Below are 25,534 nucleotides of genomic sequence, written 5' to 3'. Positions count from 1 at the left end.
TTGGCTGCATCTCTGATCAGTCTTCTCCTTGTATGAGCTGAAAGTTTAGAGGGACGGCCAGGTCTTGGTAGATTTGCAGTGGTCTGATACTCCTTCCATTCAATATTATCGCTTGCACAGTGCTCCTTGGGATGTTTAAAGCTTGGGAAATCTTTTTGTATTCAAATCCGGCTTTAAACTTATTCACAACAGTATCTCGGGCCTGCCTGGTGTGTTCCTTGTTCTTCATGATGCTCTCTGCGCTTTTAACGGACCTCTGAGACTATCACAGTGCATTTATACGGAGACTTGATTACACACAGGTGGATTGTATTTATCATCATTAGTCATTTAGGTCAACATTGGATCATTCAGAGATCCTCACTGAACTTCTGGAGAGTTTGCTGCACTGAAAGTAAAGGGGCTGAATAATTTTGCACGCCCAATTTTTCAGTTTTTGATTTGTTAAAAAAGTTAATATCCAATAAATGTCATTCCACTTCATGATTGTGTCCCACTTGTTGTTGATTCTTCACAAACAAATAGTTTTATCTTGATGTTTGAAGCCTGAAATGTGGCAAAAGGTCGCAAAGTTCAAGGGGGCCGAGTACTTTCGCAAGGCACTGTATGATCGATTTGCTGCTGTTGTGCAATTGGTCCAAGAATGTAAGTATGAGTGTGGTGTTGTAAGGGCCCATATGGGCATGGCGGTGGAGGACCCCCTTCTGTGTAATGGCTGCACAGTGTTATATTACCCCCACGTTGCCCTGGGACATTGATTATAGCCCTGTGGCCAATGATGTTTCTTCCCCTCCTTCGTGTTCTCGTCAGGTTGAACCCAGCCTCATCTACGTAAATGAACTCATGCTGGATCTCCTCTCCATTCGTAAAACTCTCTGAAAAACATTGTAAGGCAAAAGTGTGTAGTTCAGTGTAGATCTAGTATACATATTACAGTAAAGGATTGAGACGGTATGCAAGATCACACTGCTAAAGTGAATACATACCTCTGCATAACCATGCCGCAGTCGTTACACCCTTTCGGAATTGCGCTCGAAAGTCACTCGATAAATTTGCTTAATTTGAATGTTTTGTTTTTTTAGGATGCGTGCCAGTGTTGATGTTGAGACCTGATGGATATCGTTGAAAATGGTGTGGTTATTGACAAAGTTAGCTTGGAGCTGCTTGAGTGTTATAGTAAACATGGTTTTGGCCAACAATGCTATCTCCCTCTCTTGCTGTTCTGTGAACATAGGAGACCGTCCCCCTTGTCGTCCCTGACCCTCAATCCTATGTAGGAAAAACAACAGTATACAATAGTACAGTAATTTCACAGGAAAAGGTAACAGAAGTGCTGTGCTGATGGTGCATAGAATACAGTACTGTAAGCAGTTACTGAAACCGTGCAGATGTTTTTGATATGATGATATTTTTACAATACCTATTTTCCAGTCTAAATGTTCTCATCACACTTGCCACTGTATATCGGCTTAGATTTGGCTGTACTCGCAGTCCAGCCTATCTCAGCGTCAGGCCGTGGTTGACAACGTGGTCAACCAGTGTTGCGCGGATCTCATTTGTCAGATTCGGTCTTCTTTGAGCACCTTGTCTTCCTGACTCTTTCCATTGTGCTTATACTATACACCTGATTGGTGTGTCTACAATTAAGCAAAAGAGTGTTTGCACACCTGATGACTGTGTTGAACCAATTGTTTGGACGGTGTGGTAATTTGACAGTCAGTGCTTTGGTATTGCATGGACGTGACTTCATGATAGATTTTTGTGTGTAATGTGTGTTAAATGTGTTTAGTGTTTTTGCAAATCACTGTGTGTAGAGTTTTGCAACAAGTGTGAGGTTGACAATGTGCTTATAGTTGTGAAAATATGGGCTGATGTTTTGCTTCTTGAGTGTACGGTTTTGCTAAAAGTGTACTACTTTTAATTTTATTGTGTAAGCAATCCAAAAAAACAACTTTGCCCCATCAATCTCGTTTCGCTATTAGAGGGCACACCTGACACTCTGGAAAATATGAAAACAGCCTAACCAGCAACAATTTCATTAAGCTTTTTTTGCAGACGTTTACTGAATCGGGTCACAAGTGAGTGTCTTTGTTAGATCCCCCTTATGTTTGAGCGACATTTGGTTTCCTTGCTGGGGAACGTAACAATATGAACACTGGAAGCAGTAAAAATGTACACATGCATTTCAATACTTATGCGTAGGTCAAAATCAGGATAGAGCTCACTCAGGACATCCTGCGACCAGCTCGACACCTTAAACCGAGGGCACTCAAGGGCCATGAGATACCAACCCTTGATGCCCAAGACCCTCCGGATAGTCTGGTATACCCTAGCCTTGGTGAGGGTGGTGTTACACCCAGGTTGGGTGCATGTCAGCTTGAATGCCCACATTCGAATGGGCATCCAGAGGAGCAACGGACATGCGAAGGGGCCGGGTGATGCGGGTGGCTAATTGTAGACCAGCTGGGGTTGGGAAGGGTACCACCACAGATGCAAGTCTAATGAATTTGGACCTACCCGAGCGGCTCCAGATAAACAGCCTCCAGCCGATCCACCGCTGCTGCTACTTGTTGCCAACTTCCTGCCAGCTTCTGGAAGCAGTAGCTGCATTTAAGAGAGTGAAAACTACTAGAAACGGAAGATTAACTTTCCAGTATGACCCAAATGTACAATTACCTTTTTTGTTTTTGTACCACCTTTTCTTTTATTCACCTCCCCTCTCCTTTCTTGGGCAGGCCGGGGGCAAGGTACAGTATGAAGTATTCTTGCACATACAGTTGAAGTCTGAAGTTTACATACGCCAAATACATTTAAACTCAGTTTTTCGCAATTCTTGACATTTAATCCTAGTAAAAATTCCCTGTCTCAGGTCAGTTACAATAACCATTTTATTTTAAGAATGTGAAATGTCAGAATAACAGATTTTATTTCAGCTTTTACTTATTTTAATCACATTCCCTGTGGGTCAGGAGTTGCATGGCCTTTAAATTGTTTAACATGGGTCAAACGTTCCAGGTTGTCTTCCACAAGCTTTCCACAATACATTGGGTGAATTTTGGCCCATTCCTCCTGACAGAGCTGGTGTAACTGAGTCAGGTTTGTAGGCCTCCTTGCTCGCACATGCTTTTTCAGTTCTGCAAACAAGTTTTCTATATGCTTGAGGTCAGGGCTTTGTGATGGCCACTCCAATACCTTGACTTTGTTGTCCATAAGCCATATTGCGATGGTCATTATGGCCAAACAGTTCTATTTTTTGTTTCATCAGACCAGAGGACATTTCTCCAAAAAGTACAATCTTTGTCCCCATGTGCAGTTGCAAACCGTAGTCTGGCTTTTTTTATGGCGGTTTTGGAGCAGTGGCTTCTTCCTTGCTGAGCGGCCTTTCAGGTTGTCTATATAGGACTTGTTTTACTGTGGATATAAATACTTTTGTACCTGTTTCCTCCAGCATCTTCACAAGGTCCTTTGCTGTTGTTCTGGGATTGATTTGCACTTTTCACACAAGTGCATTCATCTCTAGGCAACAGAACGCGTCTCATTTCTGACTGCTGCGTGGTTCGATGGTGTTTATAATTGCATACTATTGTTTGTACAGATGAACATAGTACCTTCAGGCATTTGGAAATTGTTCCCAAGCATGAACCAGACTTGTGGAGGACTACCATTTATTTCGGTTTTCCCATGATGTCAAGCAAAGAGGCACAGAGTTTGAAGGTAGGCCTCGAATTACATCCACAGGTATATCATTTTCTGGAACTTTCCAAGCTGTTTAAAGGCACAGTCAACTTAATGTATGTCACGTTCTGACCCACTGGAATTGTGATACAATCTCTGTAAACAATTGTTTCAGTCATGCACAAAGTAGATGTCCTAACCGACTTGCCAAAACTATAGTTTGTTAACAAGAAATTTGTGGGGTGGTTAAAAACGAGTTTTAATGACTCCGACCTAAGTGTATGTATACTTCCGACTTCAACCGTACATTGACATGGAGTTTCTTACCCAATGCACCTTCCTTTGTCTGATTTTTATGGTTACATTACCCAAGGTTGTCTGTCAATCCAAAACTTGATTTAAAAATATCAGTATTGCAGTTATTAACATTACAGTTTTGTTGGTGTTTACATACTGGAGAGGGAATGCAAAACAACGACGCTGGACAGAGTGGAATCAGGTGTAGCAAAAAGGCAGTTTATTGAGTCAAAGATATCTTGTCCTACATCGTGCACGGACCTAAGCAATATGACTCTGTGAGGAGTCAGAATAATTAGGCTGCCCAGCCAGAGTTTACAGCAGAATGTATACACAGAATAATGTAGGTGGAGTCTCGTCGTGTTGGTCTTCTGACTGGTCCTGAAGAGTTGGAGGCGGGCCTGCTCTAGCCAGAGCAGGAGCCCCATTAGTGCACAGCGGAGTCCTCTGCTGTTGGCACCGGACCTGTAGAGGGGGGTAGAGTGTGAGTGTACAGTGCTCATGAAATGTTTGTGTGTCAAGGAAACGTAAGATAGGGGGAACTAGCAGTGTCTGCTTTAGGCGCAGGTGTTTCCTGTTTATGCAGGAGTGCATGTAGGGTTTAATGTCAGTGAGAGAGTTTGGCACTCTAAGCTCGTTAGTGTTGCAGGATGCTCTTTGTAGTTTACAGGGGAGTATATTTGCGTGATGGCAGCTGTGTGTCCTTCGGCTAATCATATTATTGCACGTAGGCGCTAAACTTGACTGAGGACACTGGGCCCAGAGTTATCTGAGGGCATCCGGTTTAACCAGAGCTTTGGTCTGCTAGTAATGCTTGATATTGGATTATTTATATAACAGTTTTCAACTTCTATGGCCATAATGACCAGTGCTGCATCGTCAAGGCCCTCCTCTCATTCAGCCACTCCACAACAGTTTTGTCTCCCCCTGCCGTCTCACAGAAGTGCCGTCTCTTGCACTGGCTGTGGCCAAATTAGTTTTCTTTTAGGCTTGCCACATATCCTTCAGGGGATAGCAATAGGAAAGCAACCTCCTTTCCTGATGGGTTCATGACCAGCCTTTTGTCATCTGTGGACCTGGTCAGGCTTTTTACAAGGGTGGAAGTAGCAGCAACTCTAGCATTAGAGGGGTTGGTTTTTGGTTTGCTCAGCTGTCCTCCGGGACCCCGTTGCTTCTGAATGGAGCTGGCTTCAGGTTCTTGTCTACTAGAGGGACACATAGGTAGAGGGTTATTAAACACATTACACACATGGGAATTTAAGGAAACTCACTTTTTTTGGGGGAGGCACCGCCTGTTCAGAACTGGGGGCCAACATTGATGGCTGAATTTCAGGTGTGTGTGTGTGTGTGGGGGGGGTGTAACAACCTTCCGGTTTGAGCTGGTATCGGCTTCTTGTCTACAGAGGGACAAACGGGCATTAGTCTTATTAAACACACCAAATGTTGATTATATTTACATGTTTGAACAAAAGCATCTTTTTTTATTTTAACTTAAGTTGTATTGTTTAAGATGAACTAATTTTAAATATAAGAACTCACCTTCGGAGAACTGCCTGTTTTAGAACTGAAGGCCACTATGGACGGCTCCATTTCAGGTGTAGAGGTGGGTCTTTGTATTTTCCAACAAGCCACTGTGTGCTCCTCTTTCCCTCATCTGCGTTTTTATTCTACCACACCCCAGCTGGGGCCTTATCTGCTGGTCCTTTTTCCAAATATATTTTTGGACAGCACGCATTCTTGTCCCAGTCAAGGTGTTAACCAGAAGGGGACTAGGGTTCCAATTTTGGAACAACCCCCCCCCCCCCGTTCAGCTGGAAGGTGGCGCATGGAACGCAAAAATATTCCTAAAAATATTTAACCTCCACACATTAACAAGTCCAATGGCTCAAATGAAAGATAAACACCTTGTTTATCTACCCAGCAAGTCAGATTTCTAAAATGTTTTAGGGCGAAAACATAGCACATATTTATGTCAAACCACCACCGAAGACGCAGCTAATTTGCATAGCCAAGTTGAAAAAAATATGCAATCAACAAACGCAGGATTAAAAGAAAAATAATGCACTAACCTTTTGAAATCTTCATCAGATGACAGTAATATAACATGTTACACAGTACATTTATGTTTTTTTCAATAATATGCTATATATATCCATAAATCTCTATTTACAATGATGCATCGTTCAAAAAATGCTACTCAAATGTCCTGAGAAATGACGATAGCTCCGGCAGATAACGTCAGCTAACAAGGAATACACATCATAAACTTTGACTAAATATGCATGTTCTACATATATATAGTTAGATACACTTCTTCTGAATGCAATCGCTGTGTTACATTTATTTTTAAAGTTACAGGTTTCGTTCACTAGGCTATACTATGAGTCGGCGCTCAAAAAGTAGCATTATGGCTCCTCTATCTTGGAGTCCACAGAAACCCAAATTTACCACATAAATATTCCCTTTGCTGTTCTTCCATCAGAAGACCTGGAAGGAATTATACTTACCAAAAACAGCGTTTAGTTTTGCAGTCTGTCTTTCGGTTCTCAAACACGACACATTTCGGTTGAAATGTAGCCAAAAGTCAAGTGGATGCGCACCAAAACGTTGAACTTACATATTATGTCGACTAAACTTGTCAAACTAAGTTCATAATCAAGCTTTAACATGTTATAAAGGTGTACAGCAATCGTGAGGATGAACAGAAACGCATGCATTCTATAATCGATCTTGGAAAAAAGACCGGACCGGAGCAGAGCGCGCATGAGAGTGACCTGTTTTTTCGCGTGACCGAAAGGTTTCGGCCCGCCAAAACTCTCGTGAGCAGCGATTCTCACAATGAGAATCCCCATTGAAAGCTGAGATCGCGCTGAAGACAAAGAGACTGTTCCCAGACCTGTAGGTGCTTGGGCAGGGTGGGGGCTATGACGTCAAAGTTGGGCCAACTTTTCTGATGACGAGAGAGTTTGGGAGAATGACTGCCCTGAGAGTTCTGCTTTACATACAGACATAATTTAAACGGTTTTAGAAGCTTTATTTTTTATTTGCATATATTAGCAACTTTTGACAAAGAATTGTTTACTATGGGCACGCAATTACTCCAGCGGTGGCAGTAAACAGCCCTATCCCCAAGAGGTTTTAATTAAGCTGCCTTATCCAGCCTATGTAGCTGTAGATAACAAAATATTCAGATGCATAAAAAGTTGTTCATATAAAAATGACCTTTGTTTACGTTCTGTGGAGTTATAGACTGCATTGGTCACAGTCCCAAAGCCAGTCCTCTCTAAAGCTCTATCCAGTAGTAGATCTTAGGAAATTGGGACTATCCTGAACTTCAACAGGTGATGGTGTGCAGCAACCAATCAAAGATTGTAAGGGGGCTGATCTCCCTGCTATCACCTCAAGTCTGAGTAGAAACAAACAAATTAGATTAAAAGAAACATCACGTTAATGAGAAATACACTCCATGGCTTTGTGTGAAGAGTTAGTGAGATTAGAACAAGGTGCAGCATGTACCACTTCATACTCTCTTCCCCCTTCATGGTTGAGTTTTTGAAGCTTCCCTGTAGGACTCGGTTCTGGAACCTCTCGGGGTAGGAGACAGCCACCATGTCTCTTTCTGGAAGATCTTCCCAGAGTCATGATCTCCCCAGCAGCCTCAGACTCTTGTCCAGGTATTCACCAACCCCATCAATTCCTATGTACTCCTGGAAATAGAGTAATGGGGAAGGGTTGGATTAATAGTTATGAATGCAAAGAACCTTAAGAAATCTGAGCTGTTTAGAATGTAGAACACCTACTACTCATTCAAGGATTCCTCTTTTATTTTTACTATTTTAAACATTGTAGATTAATAGTGAAGACATCAACTATGAAATAATACATGGAATCATGTATTAACCAAAAAAGTGTTAAACAAATCAAAAAATATTTGAGGTTCTTCAAATAGCCACCCTTTGCCTTGATGACAGCTTTGCACACTCTTGGCATTCTCTCAACCAACTTCACCTGGAATGCTTTTCCAAAAGTCTCGAAGGAGTTCCCACATATGCTGAGCACTTGTTGGCTGCTTTTCCTTCACTCTGTAGCCTTCCTGAGTGGTAGGAGACTCATCGAGGCCTTGCAAGGAGATGGTGGGGTTATCCAGCTCTCTCAGGTTGTCCCGTCTGGGACATCTGGCTCCTTACTGAGGTTTGACTCCAGCTTCTGGTTGCCATCTGTCTGAGAGAAGAGATGCTCAACCCCAATGAGTTCCCCTTACAGAGAGACAGCAAAAAAAGAGACCCATTTCAACAATGTGGATCCACATGCACAGCGCAAAACAGGCAGGTTGGTCACGTCCTTGCTCTTGTTGGTCTAGAGGCTGACACCAGGGGGGTCCTGAATGTAGACCAGCTGTCGTCTCTGGGTCTGCCAGATGGCCTGCATCATGTCACGGTCCAGGAGCCACTCCGATGAGACGCTCGGTGTGTGTGTGGCGACGACAGTGCCACCAGAGACTGGGTTCGCGCCCAGGCTCTGTTGCAGCCGGCCGCGACCGGGAGGTCTGTGGGGCGACGCAATTGGCCTAGCGTCGTCTGGGTTAGGGAGGGCTTGGCCGGTGGGGATATACTTGTCTCATCGCGCACCAGCAACTCCTATGGCAGGCCAGGCACAGTGTTCCTCCGACTGGCTTCCGGGTTGGATGCGCACAGTGTTAAGGAGCAGTGCGGCTTGGTTGGGTTGTGTATCGGAGGATGCATGACTTTCAACCTTCATCTCTCCCGACCCCGTACGGGAGTTGTTGATGAGACAAGATAAGTAGCTACTAAACAATTGGATACCACGAAATTGGGGAGAAAACAGTAAAAATTCAACAAAAAATATATACACTGCTCAAAAAAATAAAGGGAATACTAAAATAACACATCCTAGATTCTTATTAAATACTTTTTTCTTTACATAGTTGAATATGCTGACAACAAAATCGCACAAAGATTATCAATGGAAATCAAATTTATCAACCCATGGTATGGATTTAGAGTCACACTCAAAATTAAAGTGGAAAACCACAGTACAGGCTGATCCAACTTTGATGTAATGTCCTTAAAACAAGTCAAAATGAGGCTCAGTAGTGTGTGTGGCCTCCACGTGCCTGTATGACCTCCCTACAACGCCTGGGCATGCTCCTGATGAGGTGGCGGATGGTCTCCTGAGGATCTCCTCCCAGACCTGGACTAAAGCATCCGCCAACTCCTGGACAGTCTGTGGTGTGGCGTTGGTGGATGGAGCGAGACATGATGTCCCAGATGTGCTCAATTGGATTCAGGTCTGTGGAATGGGCGGGCCAGTCCATAGCATCAATGCCTTCCTCTTGCAGGAACTGCTGACACACTCCAGCCACATGAGGTCTTGCATTAGGAGGAACTCAGGGCCAACCGAACCAGCATATGGTCTCAAGGGGTCTGAGGATCTCATCTCTGTACCTAATGGCAGTCAGGCTACCTCTGGCGAGCACATGGAGGGCTGTGCGGCCCCCAAAGAAATGCCACCCCACACCATGACTGACTCATCGCCAAACCGGTCATGCTGGAGGATGTTGCAGGCAGCAGAACGTTCTCCACGGCGTCTCCACTCTGTCACGTCTGTCACATGTGCTCAGTGTGAACCTGCTTTCATCTGTGAAAAGCACAGAGCGCCAGTGGCGAATTTGCCAATCTTGGTATTCTCTGGCAAATGCCAAACGTCCTGCACAGTGTTGGGCTGTAAAGCGCAACCCCCACCTGTGGATGTCGGGCCCTCATACCACCCTCATGGAGTCTGTTTCTGACCGTTTGAGCAGACACATGCACATTTGTGGCCTGCAGGAGGTCATTTTGCAGGGCTCTGGCAGTGCTCTTCCTGCTCCTCCTTTCACAAAGGCGGAGGTAGTGGTCCTGCTGCTGGGTTGTTGCCCTCCTACGGCCTCCTCCACGTCTCCTGATGTTCTGGCCTGTCTCCTAGTAGCTCCTCCATGCTCTGGACACTACGCTGACAGACACAGTAAACCTCCTTGCCACAGCATGCATTGATGTGCCATCCTGGATGAGCTGCACTACCTGAGCCACTTGTGTGGGTTGTAGACTCCGTCTCGTGCTACCACCGCCAGCATGACCAAAACATCAGCCAGGAAGCATAGGAACTGAGAAGTGGTCTGTGGTTATCACCTGCAGAACCACTCCTTTATTGGGGGTGTCTTGCTAATTGCCTATAAATTCCACCTGTTGTCTATTGCATTTGCACAACAGCATGTGAAATTTATTGTCAATCAGTGTTGCTTCCTAAGTGGACAGTTTGATTTCACAGAAGTGTGATTGACTTGGAGTTACATTGTATTGTTTAAGTGTTTATTTTTTTGAGCAGTGTATATTACACTGGATCTTTCTTGAATATGATCTTTTTTCTTTTTCCTCTAGGTTATTCTGTGCCTCTATGGTACAGTTAGTCCTTCAATGGACTTGTTTCATAGATGAGTATGGAATTGCATGACCTCTAAAGGCACATTTAAAAGTGTCCCTTACAATAAGGGGATCTGCTGTACCTATTATGTCGGGAAAAGTAAGTTATAAATTCTTCTGTCCTAGTTATAAAACAAGTTATCATCCAGTAGGCTTTGATTTAAATTTCCAATATCCTCACCCACGTGGAAATTCTGTAAGAGTAATATATATATATATATAGGGGAGCGGCTTATCAGCGTGATTGGGGTGTAATGTCTTTAAGTGACGCCTTAATTTATTTGGCTTCATGCTGTCCGCTGCCAACATTTTTAGACACAGTACACATCGGTCTCTCCTCGTCTCCCACCGTAGTCAGTGATGCCAAGTGCTACATATGCTTCATCATCTCATCTCCCACCGTAGTCACAGTGAAGCCAAGCACTACATACGCTTCGTCATATCTCCTCGACCGTAGTCACAGTGAAGCCAAGCACTACATACGCTTCGTCATATCTCCTCGACCGTAGTCACAGTGAAGCCAAGCACTACATACGCTTTGTCATATCTCCTCGTCTCCCACCGTAGTCAGTGATGCCAAGTGCTACATTCCCTGCATTTGGCAAAAAGGGGTGTGAGGGCCAAAGGTCAAAAGTGATTTGGCCACTGACATCTTAGGCACCGGTACAATGGTCAACACCTTTCAGGATTTTGGCACTGTACTGGTGCTCAGCAGGAGTTGAAACAGTTGTGTGTGTGTGTGTGTGTGTGTGTGTGTGTGTGTGTGTGTGTGTGTGTGTGTGTGTGTGTGTGTGTGTGTGTGTGTGTGTGAACACCTTTGAGCTGGTCGGCGCAGACCTTCGTGTGGCTTAATATTTGACAAGCATGAGGCCACCTCGTTCTCTTATCTGGACATACTCTCATTTTTGTTGACATTCGTCTTTAAAATCAACAGTAAGAACAGTCTGAACCATAAGAACAGTCTGAACCATAAGAACAGTCCAAACCATAAGAACAGTCTGCCATATTATTGTTCTCTTCCCATGCTTGTCTTGGATTGCCTGTATAGAACCTCTGCTCCACTTCATCCTTTCTATACAGTGGCTTGTGAAAGTAGTCACCCCGCTTGTTATTTTTCCTATTTTGTTGCCTTTAAACCTGGAATTAAAATGGGTTTGTATCATTTGATTTCCACAACATGTCTACCACTTTGAAAATTTAAAAAAACATATTGTGAAACAAAGAGACAAAAACAGAGGTCAGTGTAGCATAACTATTCACCCCCCAAGTCAATACTTTGTAGAGCGACCCTTTGCTGCAGGTCTCTAAGCTTGGCACATCTAGCCACTGGGAGTTTTACCCATTCAAGACAAACATGCTCCAGCTCCTTCAAGTTGGATGGGTTCCGCTATCTAAGTCATACCCCAGATTCTCAATTGGATTTAGGTCTGGGCTTTGACTAGGCCCTTCCAAGACACAAATGTTTCCCCTTAAACCAGTCGAATGTTCCATTACATGAAATCCAAATAAAAATCACAGGTTGTAATGCAACAAAATAGGAAAACGCCAAAGGGGGTGAATACTTTTGCAAGGCACTTTTGACCTACATTCATCTCCTTTCATTGAGGCACAGTTTAAAGTCTTTAGACACCCAGGGCTTGTTGTTGGGAAATACTCTGAAAGTTTTGGGTATGACAGAAACTGGATGTATACTGTCTGTCAACTCGTGGGGATCCTTGAGCTCCTCCCTACTCCCCTCACCTGATTTCTCTACAGGTTTTTCACCTGCTGGATGGATAACGTTGTAGTGTGATTTCCCGATAGGTGCTCTGCGTTGCCATAAGGATGTGAGTTGGACAGGTGACCTACTGTTGCAGAGTGGGGAGGTGCGCGGAGAGGGAGAGCGTATTAAAATCCCCAAGCACAAATACTGGCTGGTCAGTTGATTGTGAAAACGAACCACTGAAACAGTCTCATCCTGTCAGCCGCTTCCTTATTATTAGGTCCAGGCACATAGACCAGAGAAATGGTCATTTGTCCGCACTTGCGTGGTAGATACAATTATTGGTCACATGCACATATTTAGTAGATGTTATTGGTCACATGCACATATTTAGTAGATGTTATTGGTCACATGCACATATTTAGTAGATGTTATTGGTCACATGCAGATGTTACCAATTTGTAAGTCGCTCTGGATAAGAGCGTCTGCTAAATGACTTAAATGTTATGTTAAATGTTAAAGCAGATTAAATTACTTCTCCTAAAGTCCTCTTCAAATGTAGCCCTTGCCGCTAACTCATCCAGTTTGTTATTTAATGACCACACATTTGACAGGGTGATCACCGGGAGGGGGTGACATCTTCCCTGCCTCCGTAATCTGTTCCTGATACCAGCTCTCGAGCCGGAACGGAACATCATAACAAACACGAGTAGTGATGTAATGTAATGAAACACACAAACTGAATCAATAACGCAGCAGCAAACATTGTACAGGTTTTCTAACATTGTTCTTCCAAGCGAGACAGACTTACACTACCGTTTCAAAAGTTTGGGGTCACTTAGAAATGTTTTGTCCATTTTTAAAATAACATCAGATTAATCAGACATTGTGTTAATGTTGTAAATGACTTGCAGCTGGACATGCTGGATTTAAAGGTAAATAAATGTAGATCTCTGCAGTTCATCCAGAGTGATCATGGGCCTCTTGGCTGCATCTCTGATCGGTCATCTCCTTGTATGAGCTGAAAGTTGAGGGACCGCCAGGTCTTGGTAGATTTGCAGTGGTCTGATACTCCTTCCATTTCAATATTATTGCTTGCACAGTGCTCCTTGGGATGTTTAAAGCTTGGGAAATCTTTTTGTACTCAAATCCGGCTTTAAACTTCTTCACAACAGTATCTCGGACCTGCCTGGTGTGTTCCTTGTTCTTCATGATGCTCTCTGCGCTTTTAACGGACCTCTGAGACTATCACAGTGCGGGTGCATTTATACGGAGACTTGATTACACACAGGTGGATTGTATTTATCATCATTAGTCATTTAGGTCAACATTGGATCATTCAGAGATCCTCACTGAACTTCTGGAGAAAGTTTGCTGCACTGAAAGTAAAGGGGCTGAATAATTTTGCACGCCCAATTTTTCCATTTTTTGATTTGTTAAAAAAGTTTGAAATATCCAATAAATGTTCCTTTTTATGTTTGAAGCCTGAAATGTGGTAAAAGGTCGCAAAGTTCAAGGGGCCGAATACTTTCGCAAGGCACTGTAATACCTGCAAAACACCAGCCTGGTTGAGAGAATGCAAACCTGTCAAGGCAAAGGCGTGGCTACTTTAAACAATCTGTTTAACACTTTTTTGGTTACTATATGATTCCATAGTTTTAATATCTTCCATTATTCTACAATGTAGAAAATAGTAAAATTTAAGAACAAACCATCGTAGGTATGTCCAAACTTTTGACTGGTACTGTTCATTTGAATTGATCGCACTGAATTCCGAACCTCGAGGTAAGTAACTACTTTATTGGTGAATGTCAACTGCTGGCTTATAGATTATGAATCGGTGCCTTATCACATTTCAGGTGTGACCCCAGATGTAGACGGTGTCAATAATCCAGTGAGGTGGGGCTAGGTACAGAACGGCAGGCAGGGTCAGGGCAGGGCAGGCAGAAAGGTCAAAACTAGGAAGGAGCAGGGGAACAAACGCTGGTAGGTTTTACAAACTGGCAACACCGGTATAAATACACAGGGGATAATAGGCGACACCTTGAGGGGGGTGGAGACAAGCGCAACAGATCAATGATGAAAACCAGCATTGTGGCCCAGATTTGAGAAATGATTAATTGAGCCTGAGCTGAGGTTTCTAAAACACATTTGACTTTTGACACGTTAACCTATTTCAAGCTCAAAAAGGCAACCTCGGCCTTAAATACTAATTTGCCTCCATCCATAACCTGTGGAGCCCGACGACATGGTGACCCTGTGCTTCAGACCCTTGAACAACAGTCAAGACCAACCACTAACAGACATGGCTCAAAAATAAAACACAAGGTCAACCATCAAGATGTGGATGAAGAGCTGCTTGCGTTTGTCAGGAAGCCAATCCCTTCTGCTGCTACCTTGAAGGATGAGGCATTTGTACACAGCCTTGTGCAAGGAAGAGGAATAGGAAGAAACAAGGGACGTCTGAAAGTGCAACTACTATTTATTGTAAACTGGCAAGAAAAGGCGCTAACAACATTGAACCAATGATATTACTTTGGGGGAGGAGTTTGTTTTGATATTTCAACCTACTTGCCCTGATCCCGTCTGGACAAAATCAACATGCGGACGCAAGCGCGTGCCAAGTGTAGTCAGCATGTTGTGTTAACACTATGGTTTTGACATGCGCTCATGAAAATGTCACTGGACTTTAGCAAGACAACATATGAAGCATCTTTATTTGCTCTGCACTGGACCAAGATCCAATGAACTTGAGTGAAAGTCCTTGAACCAAAGTTAATGTTTGATCTGCATGTACATATATACCTATTAGCATTGTCTAACTGTCTAGTGTTGAGATGGAGATGAGTGGCCTCCTGAGTGTTCTGCTGGTCACATCAGCAGCCTTGCTGTTTATAGCTAACGGACAGAGCAACTATGATATGTTGAGGGAGATTGACAAGAAACATGTTGACATGGCTATAACATATGCAAACAAGAATAGTGCGTTTATGAAATACAATCAAAAAGAGCACCTCAATTTTTTACAAGTTATTGGACAATCTGAGGTAAGATTTTAAAAAATAATAATTTTCTTCCATGTATGATTCACTGTTTATCATAATGATAAATGGCTCCTTCCATCTTTCTGTCTACAGATCAATGCTCGGGAATTTAAAATCAACTTGTTGTTGAAAGCAACAGACTGCCCTAAGGCCAGTAGTGATAGTGAACATAAACATCGCCCTGAGTGTGGCTTTAAATCCAGAAGGGTGAGTAGTTCAGATCCTCCATGTCTCTGAAATCCTCTAGTTGCTTGGTAACATGCCATAGCTGTGCGTCTTAAATATCCACATACTATTTGAAATAGTTTTCTTTGTAAAGGATAAGGATACATTCAACTCCATGCTCTGGTTTAGAGCAGTGCTTCATGGCAGTAGTAAGGATCCTTCATGTCTCTGAAATCCTCTAGTTGCTTGGTAACATGCCATAGCTGTGCGTCTTAAATATCCACATACTATTTGAAATAGTTTTCTTTGTAAAGGATAAGGATACATTCAACTCCATGCTCTGGTTTAGAGCAGTGCTTCAGGGCAGTAGTAAGGATCCTTCATGTGCGTGATTAGAGTTGTAGCCCTCAAATCATTTCTGATTTGTAGATAGTAAAGCTGAAGCACGAGTAAGATTTCAGTTAAAATATTGAATTTACCTCGACTCTGGACTACGAAGGGGGTCAGTACAAGCTCACCCATGTCCAAATGCAGGAATTCAGTGTTTATTGTTTAGGGCTCCCATGTGGCTCAGCGGTGTCACTACAGTCCCTGGTTTGAATCCAGGTTGTATCACATCCGGTGGTGATTGGGAAACCCATAGGGCGGCACACAATTGGCCCAGCATTGTCCGGGTTTGGCCGTCATTGTAAATAAGAATTTGTTCAACTGACTTGCCTAGGTAAATAAAGGTTAACTGTAGCAATAACAACGAAAAACTAATCAACCACGTCTATACATTTTTACTTAATGTGCTTTCTCTGTCTCTGCAGCCTTATATAAACTGTGTTGTTTGCCGCAAAGACTTCCATGACAGCACTGACCCCTACATTGACTGTGTTCTCCAAAAAGATGTGAAGAAGGTAATATGCTTCAAAACATGTCATACACAAAAAAAAATACTTCTACTTTAAAAATACACATTTTGTTCAATTCTAATTTCATAAACTTTTTCTCCTAACAAAAATCATTATTTTCAGCAAGATAACATTCGATATAACAAGTGTTCATCTCTTCAACGTGGAGAGCGTACAACTTTATCCTTACGTGCCGGAGAAGAAGACCTTCAGACTGGATGCCTCGGCTGTTTCTGAGAACTAATGATCAGAGGCCGTCCTTATAAAGCACTTCTGTCTTTGGATTTATAATGTAGCCTTTTGGGAGTTTTGGTTGGAATTTTCAAAACAATGCAATTGTCTCAAAAATACTCTTTCCAATTTTGAATCCCTTATATTATCGTATTCCACATAGATAAATATTCTTAAACATACCCTCCTTTGCTGATACTCCACATATATTTAAAGAAAAAGTGAGAACAGTCTGCTACTTAAGATTCACATGGATTACCCCACAACTTATTTCAATGTTGTACGTTTACGAAATAATATTACTGTTGAAAGTAAAGCTTACTCTAATTTAACCAGTATGAGGGGTGAAATAAGGATGTTATTGGATTCTTTTTTTCTAAATCTTTGTTTTACAATTTTGGGAAGAAAATTGCCTGTATGTCTGCATATGTCTTGCAGTGTAAAATGATTGCAGCTCTGTTTCTACTTCTCTCAGGGCAGCCAGGTCTGCCTGTGACCGCAGATCACCACTAGGTTTTTATAGGTAACATAATGAACTTAGGGTCTGGTCCCTATGGCCAGGCTGTGTTCACTGAGTCTGCACATTGTCAATTCAGTATTTTCCTTAGTCACTGTGAAACATATGTCTGTAGACCAAACAGCATTAAAGTTTGCTTTGGGAGGTTAACAACCTTCTGGTTGGAGCTGGTATCGGGCTATTGTCTACAGAAGGACAAAACAGGCATTAGTTTCTTATTGAACACACCACACTATGTTGCTATATTTAATTATGAATGCATTCATTTTTGGGGGGTAATTGTTTTTCTTTCAAGTTGTATTGTTTAATATGAACTAATTTTAAATATAAGAACTCACCTTCGGAGAACTGCCTGTTTTAGAACTGCAGGCCACCATGGACGGCTCCATTTCAGGTGTAGAGGTGGGTCTTTGTATTTTCCAACAAGCCACTGTGCTCTCCTCTTTCACTTGTCTGCCTTTTTTATTCTGTCACACCCCAGCTGGGGCCTTTGGGCCTTAACTGTTGATCCTTTTTCCAAATATAGTGTTGGACAGCACGCATTCTTGTCCCAGCCAAGGTGTCAAGCTGCCTTATCCAGCCTATGTAGTTGTGAAAACCAAAATAAAGAATTAGCCGATATATACACACACACACACACACACACGCACATAGTGGATAACAAATATTCAGGTATGTAAAAAGTTAATATAAAAATACATTTTCAAACAAGTTAACTTTGTTTACATTCTGTGGAGTTAGAGTGCATTGGTCACAGTCCCAAAGCCAGCCCTCTGTAAAGCTCTATCCAGTAGTAGATCTTAGGAAACTGGGACTATCCCGAACTTCAAGTGAAGGTGTGCAGCGACCAATCAGAGATTAGTGGGTGTACGTAGGTGGCTTGCAGGGGGGGGGTGTTGACTCCCTGCTGTCACCTCTCGTATCAACAATAGTTACTGGAGTTGTAATTCTAGTTGTATGAGTGGAGCGGAGCCCCATAGTGGAGCTCTGCTCCTAGTGGTTTATCCCGCTGCCTAGGGAGCTTCCTCCCATTATCTTCAGTGAGACTGGGGGTCGGCAGGGCCTTAAGTCCTATGGGGCTTCACTCACAGAACTGGAGTTACAACTCCGGTAACTATGTTCTATATAGGGGAGCTCATTTGATTTACACAACATGCCTACCATTTTGAAACAAACAAGAAATTAAAATGTGCAAAACTATTTGCCACTTTTGGCAGCAATTACACCCCAAGAGACTTGTAGCTATGTCTCTATAAGCTTGGTACATCTAGCGACTGGTAATGTTGCCCATTCAAGACCAATCTGGATGGGTTCCAGTGGTATACAGCAATCTTTAAGTCATACCACAGATTCTCAATTGGATTTAGGTCCGGGCTTTGATAGGCCATTCCAAGACATTGAAATGTTTCCCCTTCAACCAGTCGAGTGTTGCTTTAGCGACATTGTCCTGCTGGAAGGTGAACCTCCATCCCAGTCTCAAATCTCATTGACTGAAACCGGTTTCCCTGTATTTAGCGCATCCAGCATTCCTTTTATTTTGATCAGTTTCCCGGCCCCTGACTATTTGAAAAATATCGCCACCACCTTGCTTCACTGTGGGGATGAGGTTGAGGGGTTGGGTTTGCGACAGTGTTTTTCGTTGATGGCCAAAAAGCTCAATCTTAGTCTCATCTGACCAGAGTACCATCTTTCATATGTTTGGGTGGTACCCCACATGTCTTTTGGCGAACACCAAATGTGTTTGCTTATTTATGGCTTTTTTCTGGCCACATACTGTAAAGCCAAGCTCTGTGGAGTGTACGCCTTTAAATTGTTCCTATGGACAGATACTCCAATCTCTGCTTTGCAGCTCCTTCAGGGTAATCTTTGGTCTCTTTGGTGGGTGGCCCTCTCTTGGCAGGTTTGTTGTGGTGCCATATTCTTAAACATTTTTAATAATGGATTTAATGGTGCTCTGTGGGATGTTCAGTTTTTTTTTTTATAACCCAACCCTGATCTGTACTTGTCTACAACTCTGTCCCTGACCTGTTTGGAGAGATTCTTGGTCTTCACGGTGCCGCTTGTTTGGTGGTGTTGCAGACTCCGGGGCCTTTGAGTGTGTGTGTGTGTGTGTGTGTGTGTGTGTGTGTGTACACTTAGGTGAACTTTTATTTAATTGTTTGCAATCTATGTGACTTCTGAGGGTAAATGGTTGCACCAGATCTTAAGGGGTGAATACATATGCACGCACCACTTTAATGTTGTAATTTTTTAATTTCAATTCAACAATTTGGACTCTTGTGTACGTCCATTACATGAAATCCAAATTATTATTATTATTATTATATTAAAATCCACTTTCATTACAGGTTGCAATGCAATAAAAAAGGAAAAACGCCAAGGGGGATGAATACTTTTGGTCCTGCATTTCTTGCCTTAATTCTAGCCTTCACATCAACAAAGCTGAGTACAGGCTGAACCAACTTAGAAGACTTTCTCAGTGTAACCCACCACACTCAGTCCATAGGCAAAGCTAATGATTTGTGGACAGAATATAGGCCTGACATTCCCTACTGACAAAGTCAAACTGAGCTCATGCATCTCTCCCTTTGCCATAAAGAGCGGACCGAATGGGAACCCAGCCCAATAGTCCCGCATCTTTACTTAACTCAAGTTCTCCCTTCAGCCACGTTGAGTACAGAAGGAGCTAGACGACATGTCCAACAGGTGACGACCATGACGCCGCTGCATAAATATCCTCTCCCCCAGTTCCTCTGAAAAGGGCCATAGACGCCACTATTCCATGAGTGGAGTGAGCTCTTACTTGCTTAGGTATTGGTGGCCCTGCCGCCTCATAAGCCGTCACCACTGTGACACACAAACAGCTGAGGCGTTGATCTAATCATCACCGTGTGCTGTACGTAACACACACCAGGCACAAGCGATGAAGTCTCTCCTCTCTGCTCTAAAGTCCATAGCTCAACGGTCGGTATGAGGTCTATGGTCTAGACCTGTATGAGGTCTTAACCTTCACTAGAGTGACTGAAGACTGGCGGATGAGCGCTGCTTGTCAAATATGAACTGTAGGAATGAGGGCACGCTTTCGACCTTTCGGGATCCACATTCTCTTTGGTACACCATTGTGAAGACACGTTCTATCTGCTACGCAAGACCTGTATGGTTCTGATTACTGAATCAGTTGGCACTCTAACTTGACCCTCTCAGGGGCAATTGCTCTATCATGCCTGCATCCTCTTTGTGGAATTGGCCATGATTGCGCAATGAACATTTGAGTAATTGCCGCGTACCACGGAGCCCGTTTGGAGATCGGGAACTATCAATATGATTGACAGCTCTCCTGTTCTCATGCGGGCTAGCAGTGATGGAAATGCGTACAGGGGAACATCTGGCCACTGGTGCGCAAAAGCATCTATCCTTAGTAGTGGTTCGTCCTGGGCTTGTAGAGAGAAATATAGGGGACATTGAACATTCACACATGAAGAGAACAGATCCCCCACTGATCTCCAGAACCATTCCCATATTTGGACAACTCTGGGGAGCAGCTGCCACTCGTCTAGGGCACCCCCTCGAGACATGAGTTCTGCGCCGACGTTCTGATAGCCTGGAATGTGTGCTGCTGTCAATGAGTGAAGGTGCTCGTGAGCCCACAGCCACAATTCCTCCGCCAACCGGTGGAGTGCAGGAGACCTGACTCCCCCTTGGCGATATATGTAGGCTACTGTAGTTCGGTTGTCCGACCAGACCTGCACGTCGTGGCCCGATAGGGTAGACATGAAGTGGGTCATAACCAGTAGAACGATCTCCAGTTCCAGAAGGTTGATGTGGCGTCCCGAGGGTGGCCACACGCCAACTACCCGAGCCTGACAAGTCCCTCCCCATCCAGTCAGACAAGTGTCTGTATACCAATTAGGAGGACCAAGGTACTCTTCATATAATTGATTAAAATGCCTTTATTAGTATGGCATGTTCAATAGAAACAGTTTTCTTTTAAACCGACACGTTTCGGCTGCATGGCCTTCGTCAGGGAGTATAAACAAAAAAAGGAATAAAAGGTCCTCTTTTTAATAGATTTTCAATTAGCCCTAATTGGAAGAGGGAGTGGTTACACAATTAATTGGACACACCTAGTAAGCAATACTATAGCTATGTTGTCATAAAAATACAACTCCAACCTAGAAGTATCAGAACACTGAAAAGTAGTTATAACCTGTCTAGGACCCCCTCCCAACTTTCACACATTAAGAACTCCAATACAGCAAATGAAAAACATCTTGTTAATCTATCAAATCAAATTTTATTTGTCACATACACATGGTTAGCAGATGTTAATGCAAGTGTTAATGCGAAATGCTTGTGCTTCTAGTTCCGACAATGCAGTGATAACCAACAAGTAATCTAACTAACAATTCCAAAACTACTGTCTTATACACAGTGTAAGGGGATAAAGAATATGTACATAAGGATATATGAATGAGTGATGGTACAGAGCAGCATACAGTAGATGGTATCGAGTACAGTATATACATATGAGATGAGTATGTAGACAAAGTAAACAAAGTGGCATAGTTAAAGTGGCTAGTGATACATGTATTACATAAGGATGCAGTCGGATGTAGAGTACAGTATATACGTATGCATATGAGATGAATAATGTAGGGTAAGTAACAATATATAAGGTAGCATTGTTTAAAGTGGCTAGTGATATATTTACATCATTTCCCATCAATTCCCATTATTAAAGTGGCTGGAGTTGGGTCAGTGTCAATGACAGTGTGTTGGCAGCAGCCACTCAATGTTAGTGGTGGCTGTTTAACAGTCTGATGGCTTTGAGATAGAAGCTGTTTTTCAGTCTCTCGGTCCCAGCTTTGATGCACCTATACTGACCTTGCCTTCTGAATGATAGCGGGGTGAACAGGCAGTGGTTCGGGTGGTTGATGTCCTTGATGATCTTTATGGCCTTCCTGTAACATCGGGTGGTGTAGGTGTCCTGGAGGGCAGGTAGTTTGCCCCCGGTAATGCGTTGTGCAGACCTCACTACCCTCTGGAGAGCCTTACGGTTGAGGGCGGAGCAGTTGCCGTACCAGGCGGTGATACAGCCCGCCAGGATGCTCTCGATTGTGCATCTGTAGAAGTTTGTGAGTGCTTTTGGTGACAAGCCGAATTTCTTCAGCCTCCTGAGGTTGAAGAGGCGCTGCTGCGCCTTCTTCACGACGCTGTCAGTGTGAGTGGACCAATTCAGTTTGTCTGTGATGTGCATGCCGAGGAACTTAAAACTTGCTACCCTCTCCACTACTGTTCCATCGATGTGGATAGGGGGGTGTTCCCTCTGCTGTTTCCTGAAGTCCACAATCATCTCCTTAGTTTTGTTAACGTCGAGTGTGAGGTTATTTTCCTGACACCACATTCCGAGGGCCCTCACCTCCTCCCTGTAGGCAGTCTCCTCGTTGTTGGTAATCAAGCCTACCACTGTTGTGTCGTCCGCAAACTTGATGATTGAGTTGGAGGCGTGCGTGGCCACGCAGTCGTGGGTGAACAGGGAGTACAGGAGAGGGCTCAGAACGCACCCTTGTGGGGCCCCCGTGTTGAGGATCAGCGGGGAGGAGATGTTGTTGCCTACCCTCACCACCTGGGGGCAGCCCGTCAGGAAGTCCAGTACCCAGTTGCACAGGGCGGGGTCGAGACCCAGGGTACTATGGTGTTGAATGCCGAGCTGTAGTCGATGAACCGTAATCTTACATAGGTATTCCTCTTGTCCAGGTGGGTTAGGGCAGTGTGCAGTGTGGTTGAGATTGCATCGTCTGTGGACCTATTTGGGCGGTAAGCAAATTGGAGTGCGTCTAGGGTGTCAGGTAGGGTGGAGGTGATATGGTCCTTGACTAGTCTCTCAAAGCACTTCATGATGACGGAAGTGAGTGCTACGGGGCGGTAGTCGTTTAGCTCAGTTACCTTAGCTTTCTTGGGAACAGGAACAATGGTGGCCCTCTTGAAGCATGTGGGAACAGCAGACTGGTATAGGGATTGATTGAATATGTCCGTAAACACACCGGCCAGCTGGTCTGTGCATGCTCTGAGGGCGCGGCTGGGGATGCCGTCTGGGCCTGCAGCCTTGCGAGGGTTAACACGTTTAAATGTCTTACTCACCTCTGCTGCAGTGAAGGAGAGACCGCATGTTTTTATTGCAGGCCGTGTCAGTGGCACTGTATTGTCCTCAGAGCGGGCAAAAAAGTTATTTAGTCTGCCTGGGAGCAAGACATCCTGGTCCGTGACTGGGCTGGTTTTCTTCTTGTAGTCCGTGATTGACTGTAGACCCTGCCACATGTCTCTTGTGTCTGAGCCATTGAATTGAGATTCCACTTTGTCTCTGTACTGACGCTTAGCTTGTTTAATCGCCTTGCGGAGGGAATAGCTGCATTGTTTATATTCGGACATGTTACCAGTCACCTTGCCCTGATTAAAAGCGGTGGTTCGCGCTTTCAGTTTCACGCGAATGCTGCCATCAATCCACGGTTTCTGGTTAGGGAATGTTTTAATCGTTGCTGTGGGAACGACATCTTCGATGCACGTTCTAATGAACTTGCACACCGAATCAGCGTATTCGTTAATATTGTTATCTGACGCAATACGAAACATATCCCAGTCCACATGATGGAAGCAGTCTTGGAGTGTGGAGTCAGCTTGGTCGGACCAGCGTTGGACAGACCTCTGCGTGGGACCCTCTTGTTTCTGTCTGTAGGCAGGGATCAACAAAATGGAGTAGTGGTCAGCTTTTCCGAAAGGGGGGCGGGGCAGGGCCTTATATGCGTCTCGGAAGTTAGAGTAACAATGATCCAAGGTTTCCACCCCTGGTTGCGCAATCGATATGCTGATAAAATTTGGAGTCTTGTTTTCAGATTAGCCTTTTTAAAATCCCCAGCTACAATGAATGCAGCCTCCGGCTAAATGGATTCCAGTTTGCAAAGAGTCAAATAAAGTTCGTTCAGAGCCATCGATGTGTCTGCTTGGGGGGGATATATACGGCTGTGATTATAATCGAAGAGAATTCTCTTGGTAGATAATGTGGTCGACATTTGATTGTGAGGAATTCTAAATCAGGTGAACAGAAGGATTTGAGTTCCTGTAAGTTTCTTTCATCACACCATGTCTCGTTAGCCATAAGGCATACGCCCCCGCCCCTCTTCTTACCAGAAAGATGTTTGTTTCCGTCGGCGCAATGCGTGGAGAAACCCGCTGGCTGCACCGCCTCCGATAGTCTCTCCAGTGAGCCATGTTTCCGTGAAGCAAAGAACGTTAGTCTCTGATCTCCCTCTGGAATGCTACCCTTGCTCAGATTTCATCAACCTTGTTGTCAAGAGACTGGACATTGGCGAGAAGAATGCTAGGGAGTGGTGCACGATGTGCCCGTCTCCGGAGTCTGACCAGAAGACCGCCTCGTTTCCGGAGTCGTTTTTTTTGGGTCGCTGCCATTGATCAAATCAAAATCAAATCAAATTTATTTATATAGCCCTTCGTACATCAGCTGATATCTCAAAGTGCTGTACAGAAACCCAGCCTAAAACCCCAAACAGCAAACAATGCAGGTGTAAAAGCACGGTGGCTAGGAAAAACTCCCTAGAAAGGCCAAAACCTAGGAAGAAACCTAGAGAGGAACCGGGCTATGTGGGGTGGCCAGTCCTCTTCTGGCTGTGCCGGGTAGAGATTATAACAGAAAATGACCAAGATGTTCAAATGTTCATAAATGACCAGCATGGTCAAATAATAATAAGGCAGAACAGTTGAAACTGGAGCAGCAGCACAGTCAGGTGGACTGGGGACAGCAAGGAGCCATCATGTCAGGTAGTCCTGGGGCACGGTCCTAGGGCTCAGGTCCTCCGAGAGAGAGAAAGAAAGAGAGAATTAGAGAGAGCATATGTGGGGTGGCCAGTCCTCTTCTGGCTGTGCCGGGTGGAGATTATAACAGAACGTGGCCAAGATGTTCAAATGTTCATAAATGACCAGCATGGTTGAATAATAGCAAGGCAGAACAGTTGAAACTGGAGCAGGAGCATGGCCAGGTGGACTGGGGACAGCAAGGAGTCCTCATGTCAGGTAGTCCTGGGACATGGTCCTAGGGCCCAGGCCAGTTGAAACTGGAGCAGCAGCATGGCCAGGTGGACTGGGGACAGCAAGGAGTCATCATGTCAGGTAGTCCTGGGGCATGGTTCTAGGGCTCAGGTCCTCCGAGAGAGAGAAAGAAGGAGAGAAGGAGAGAATTAGAGAACGCACACTTAGATTTACACAGGACACCGAATAGGACAGGAGAAGTACTCCAGATAAACAAACTGACCCTAGCCCCCCGACACATAAACTACTGCAGCATAAATACTGGAGGCTGAGACAGGAGGGGTCAGGAGACACTGTGGCCCCATCCGAGGACACCCCCGGACAGGGCCAAACAGGAAGGATATAACCCCACCCACTTTGCCAAAGCACAGCCCCCACACCACTGATCATTTGTGTGATTTTGTTGTCAGCACATTCCACTATGTAAAGAA

At 44.1% G+C, this 25,534-nt stretch overlaps 1 protein-coding gene across 2 annotated transcripts; it reads left to right on the top strand.

Moving 5' to 3' along the window:
- The first annotated feature begins 14,958 nt into the window (after positions 1 to 14,958).
- Positions 14,959 to 17,169, top strand: LOC124042156. Of its 2 annotated transcripts, none has more exons than XM_046360545.1 (4): positions 14,959 to 15,197; positions 15,288 to 15,401; positions 16,172 to 16,261; positions 16,383 to 17,169. In XM_046360545.1, exons 1-4 carry the CDS (start codon positions 14,988 to 14,990, stop codon positions 16,497 to 16,499), a joined length of 531 nt encoding a protein of 176 aa, XP_046216501.1. In that variant the 5' UTR covers positions 14,959 to 14,987; the 3' UTR covers positions 16,500 to 17,169. The 2 variants fall into 2 exon arrangements, with proteins under 2 accessions (XP_046216501.1, XP_046216502.1); XM_046360546.1 differs by having other exon boundaries at positions 16,379 to 17,169.
- Positions 17,170 to 25,534: the final 8,365 nt, after the last annotated feature.

This window comes from Oncorhynchus gorbuscha, linkage group LG08 (genome assembly GCF_021184085.1).
Source record: "Oncorhynchus gorbuscha isolate QuinsamMale2020 ecotype Even-year linkage group LG08, OgorEven_v1.0, whole genome shotgun sequence".
Lineage (NCBI taxonomy): Eukaryota > Metazoa > Chordata > Actinopteri > Salmoniformes > Salmonidae > Oncorhynchus > Oncorhynchus gorbuscha.
This window is presented reverse-complemented; position numbering and strand designations above follow the sequence as displayed.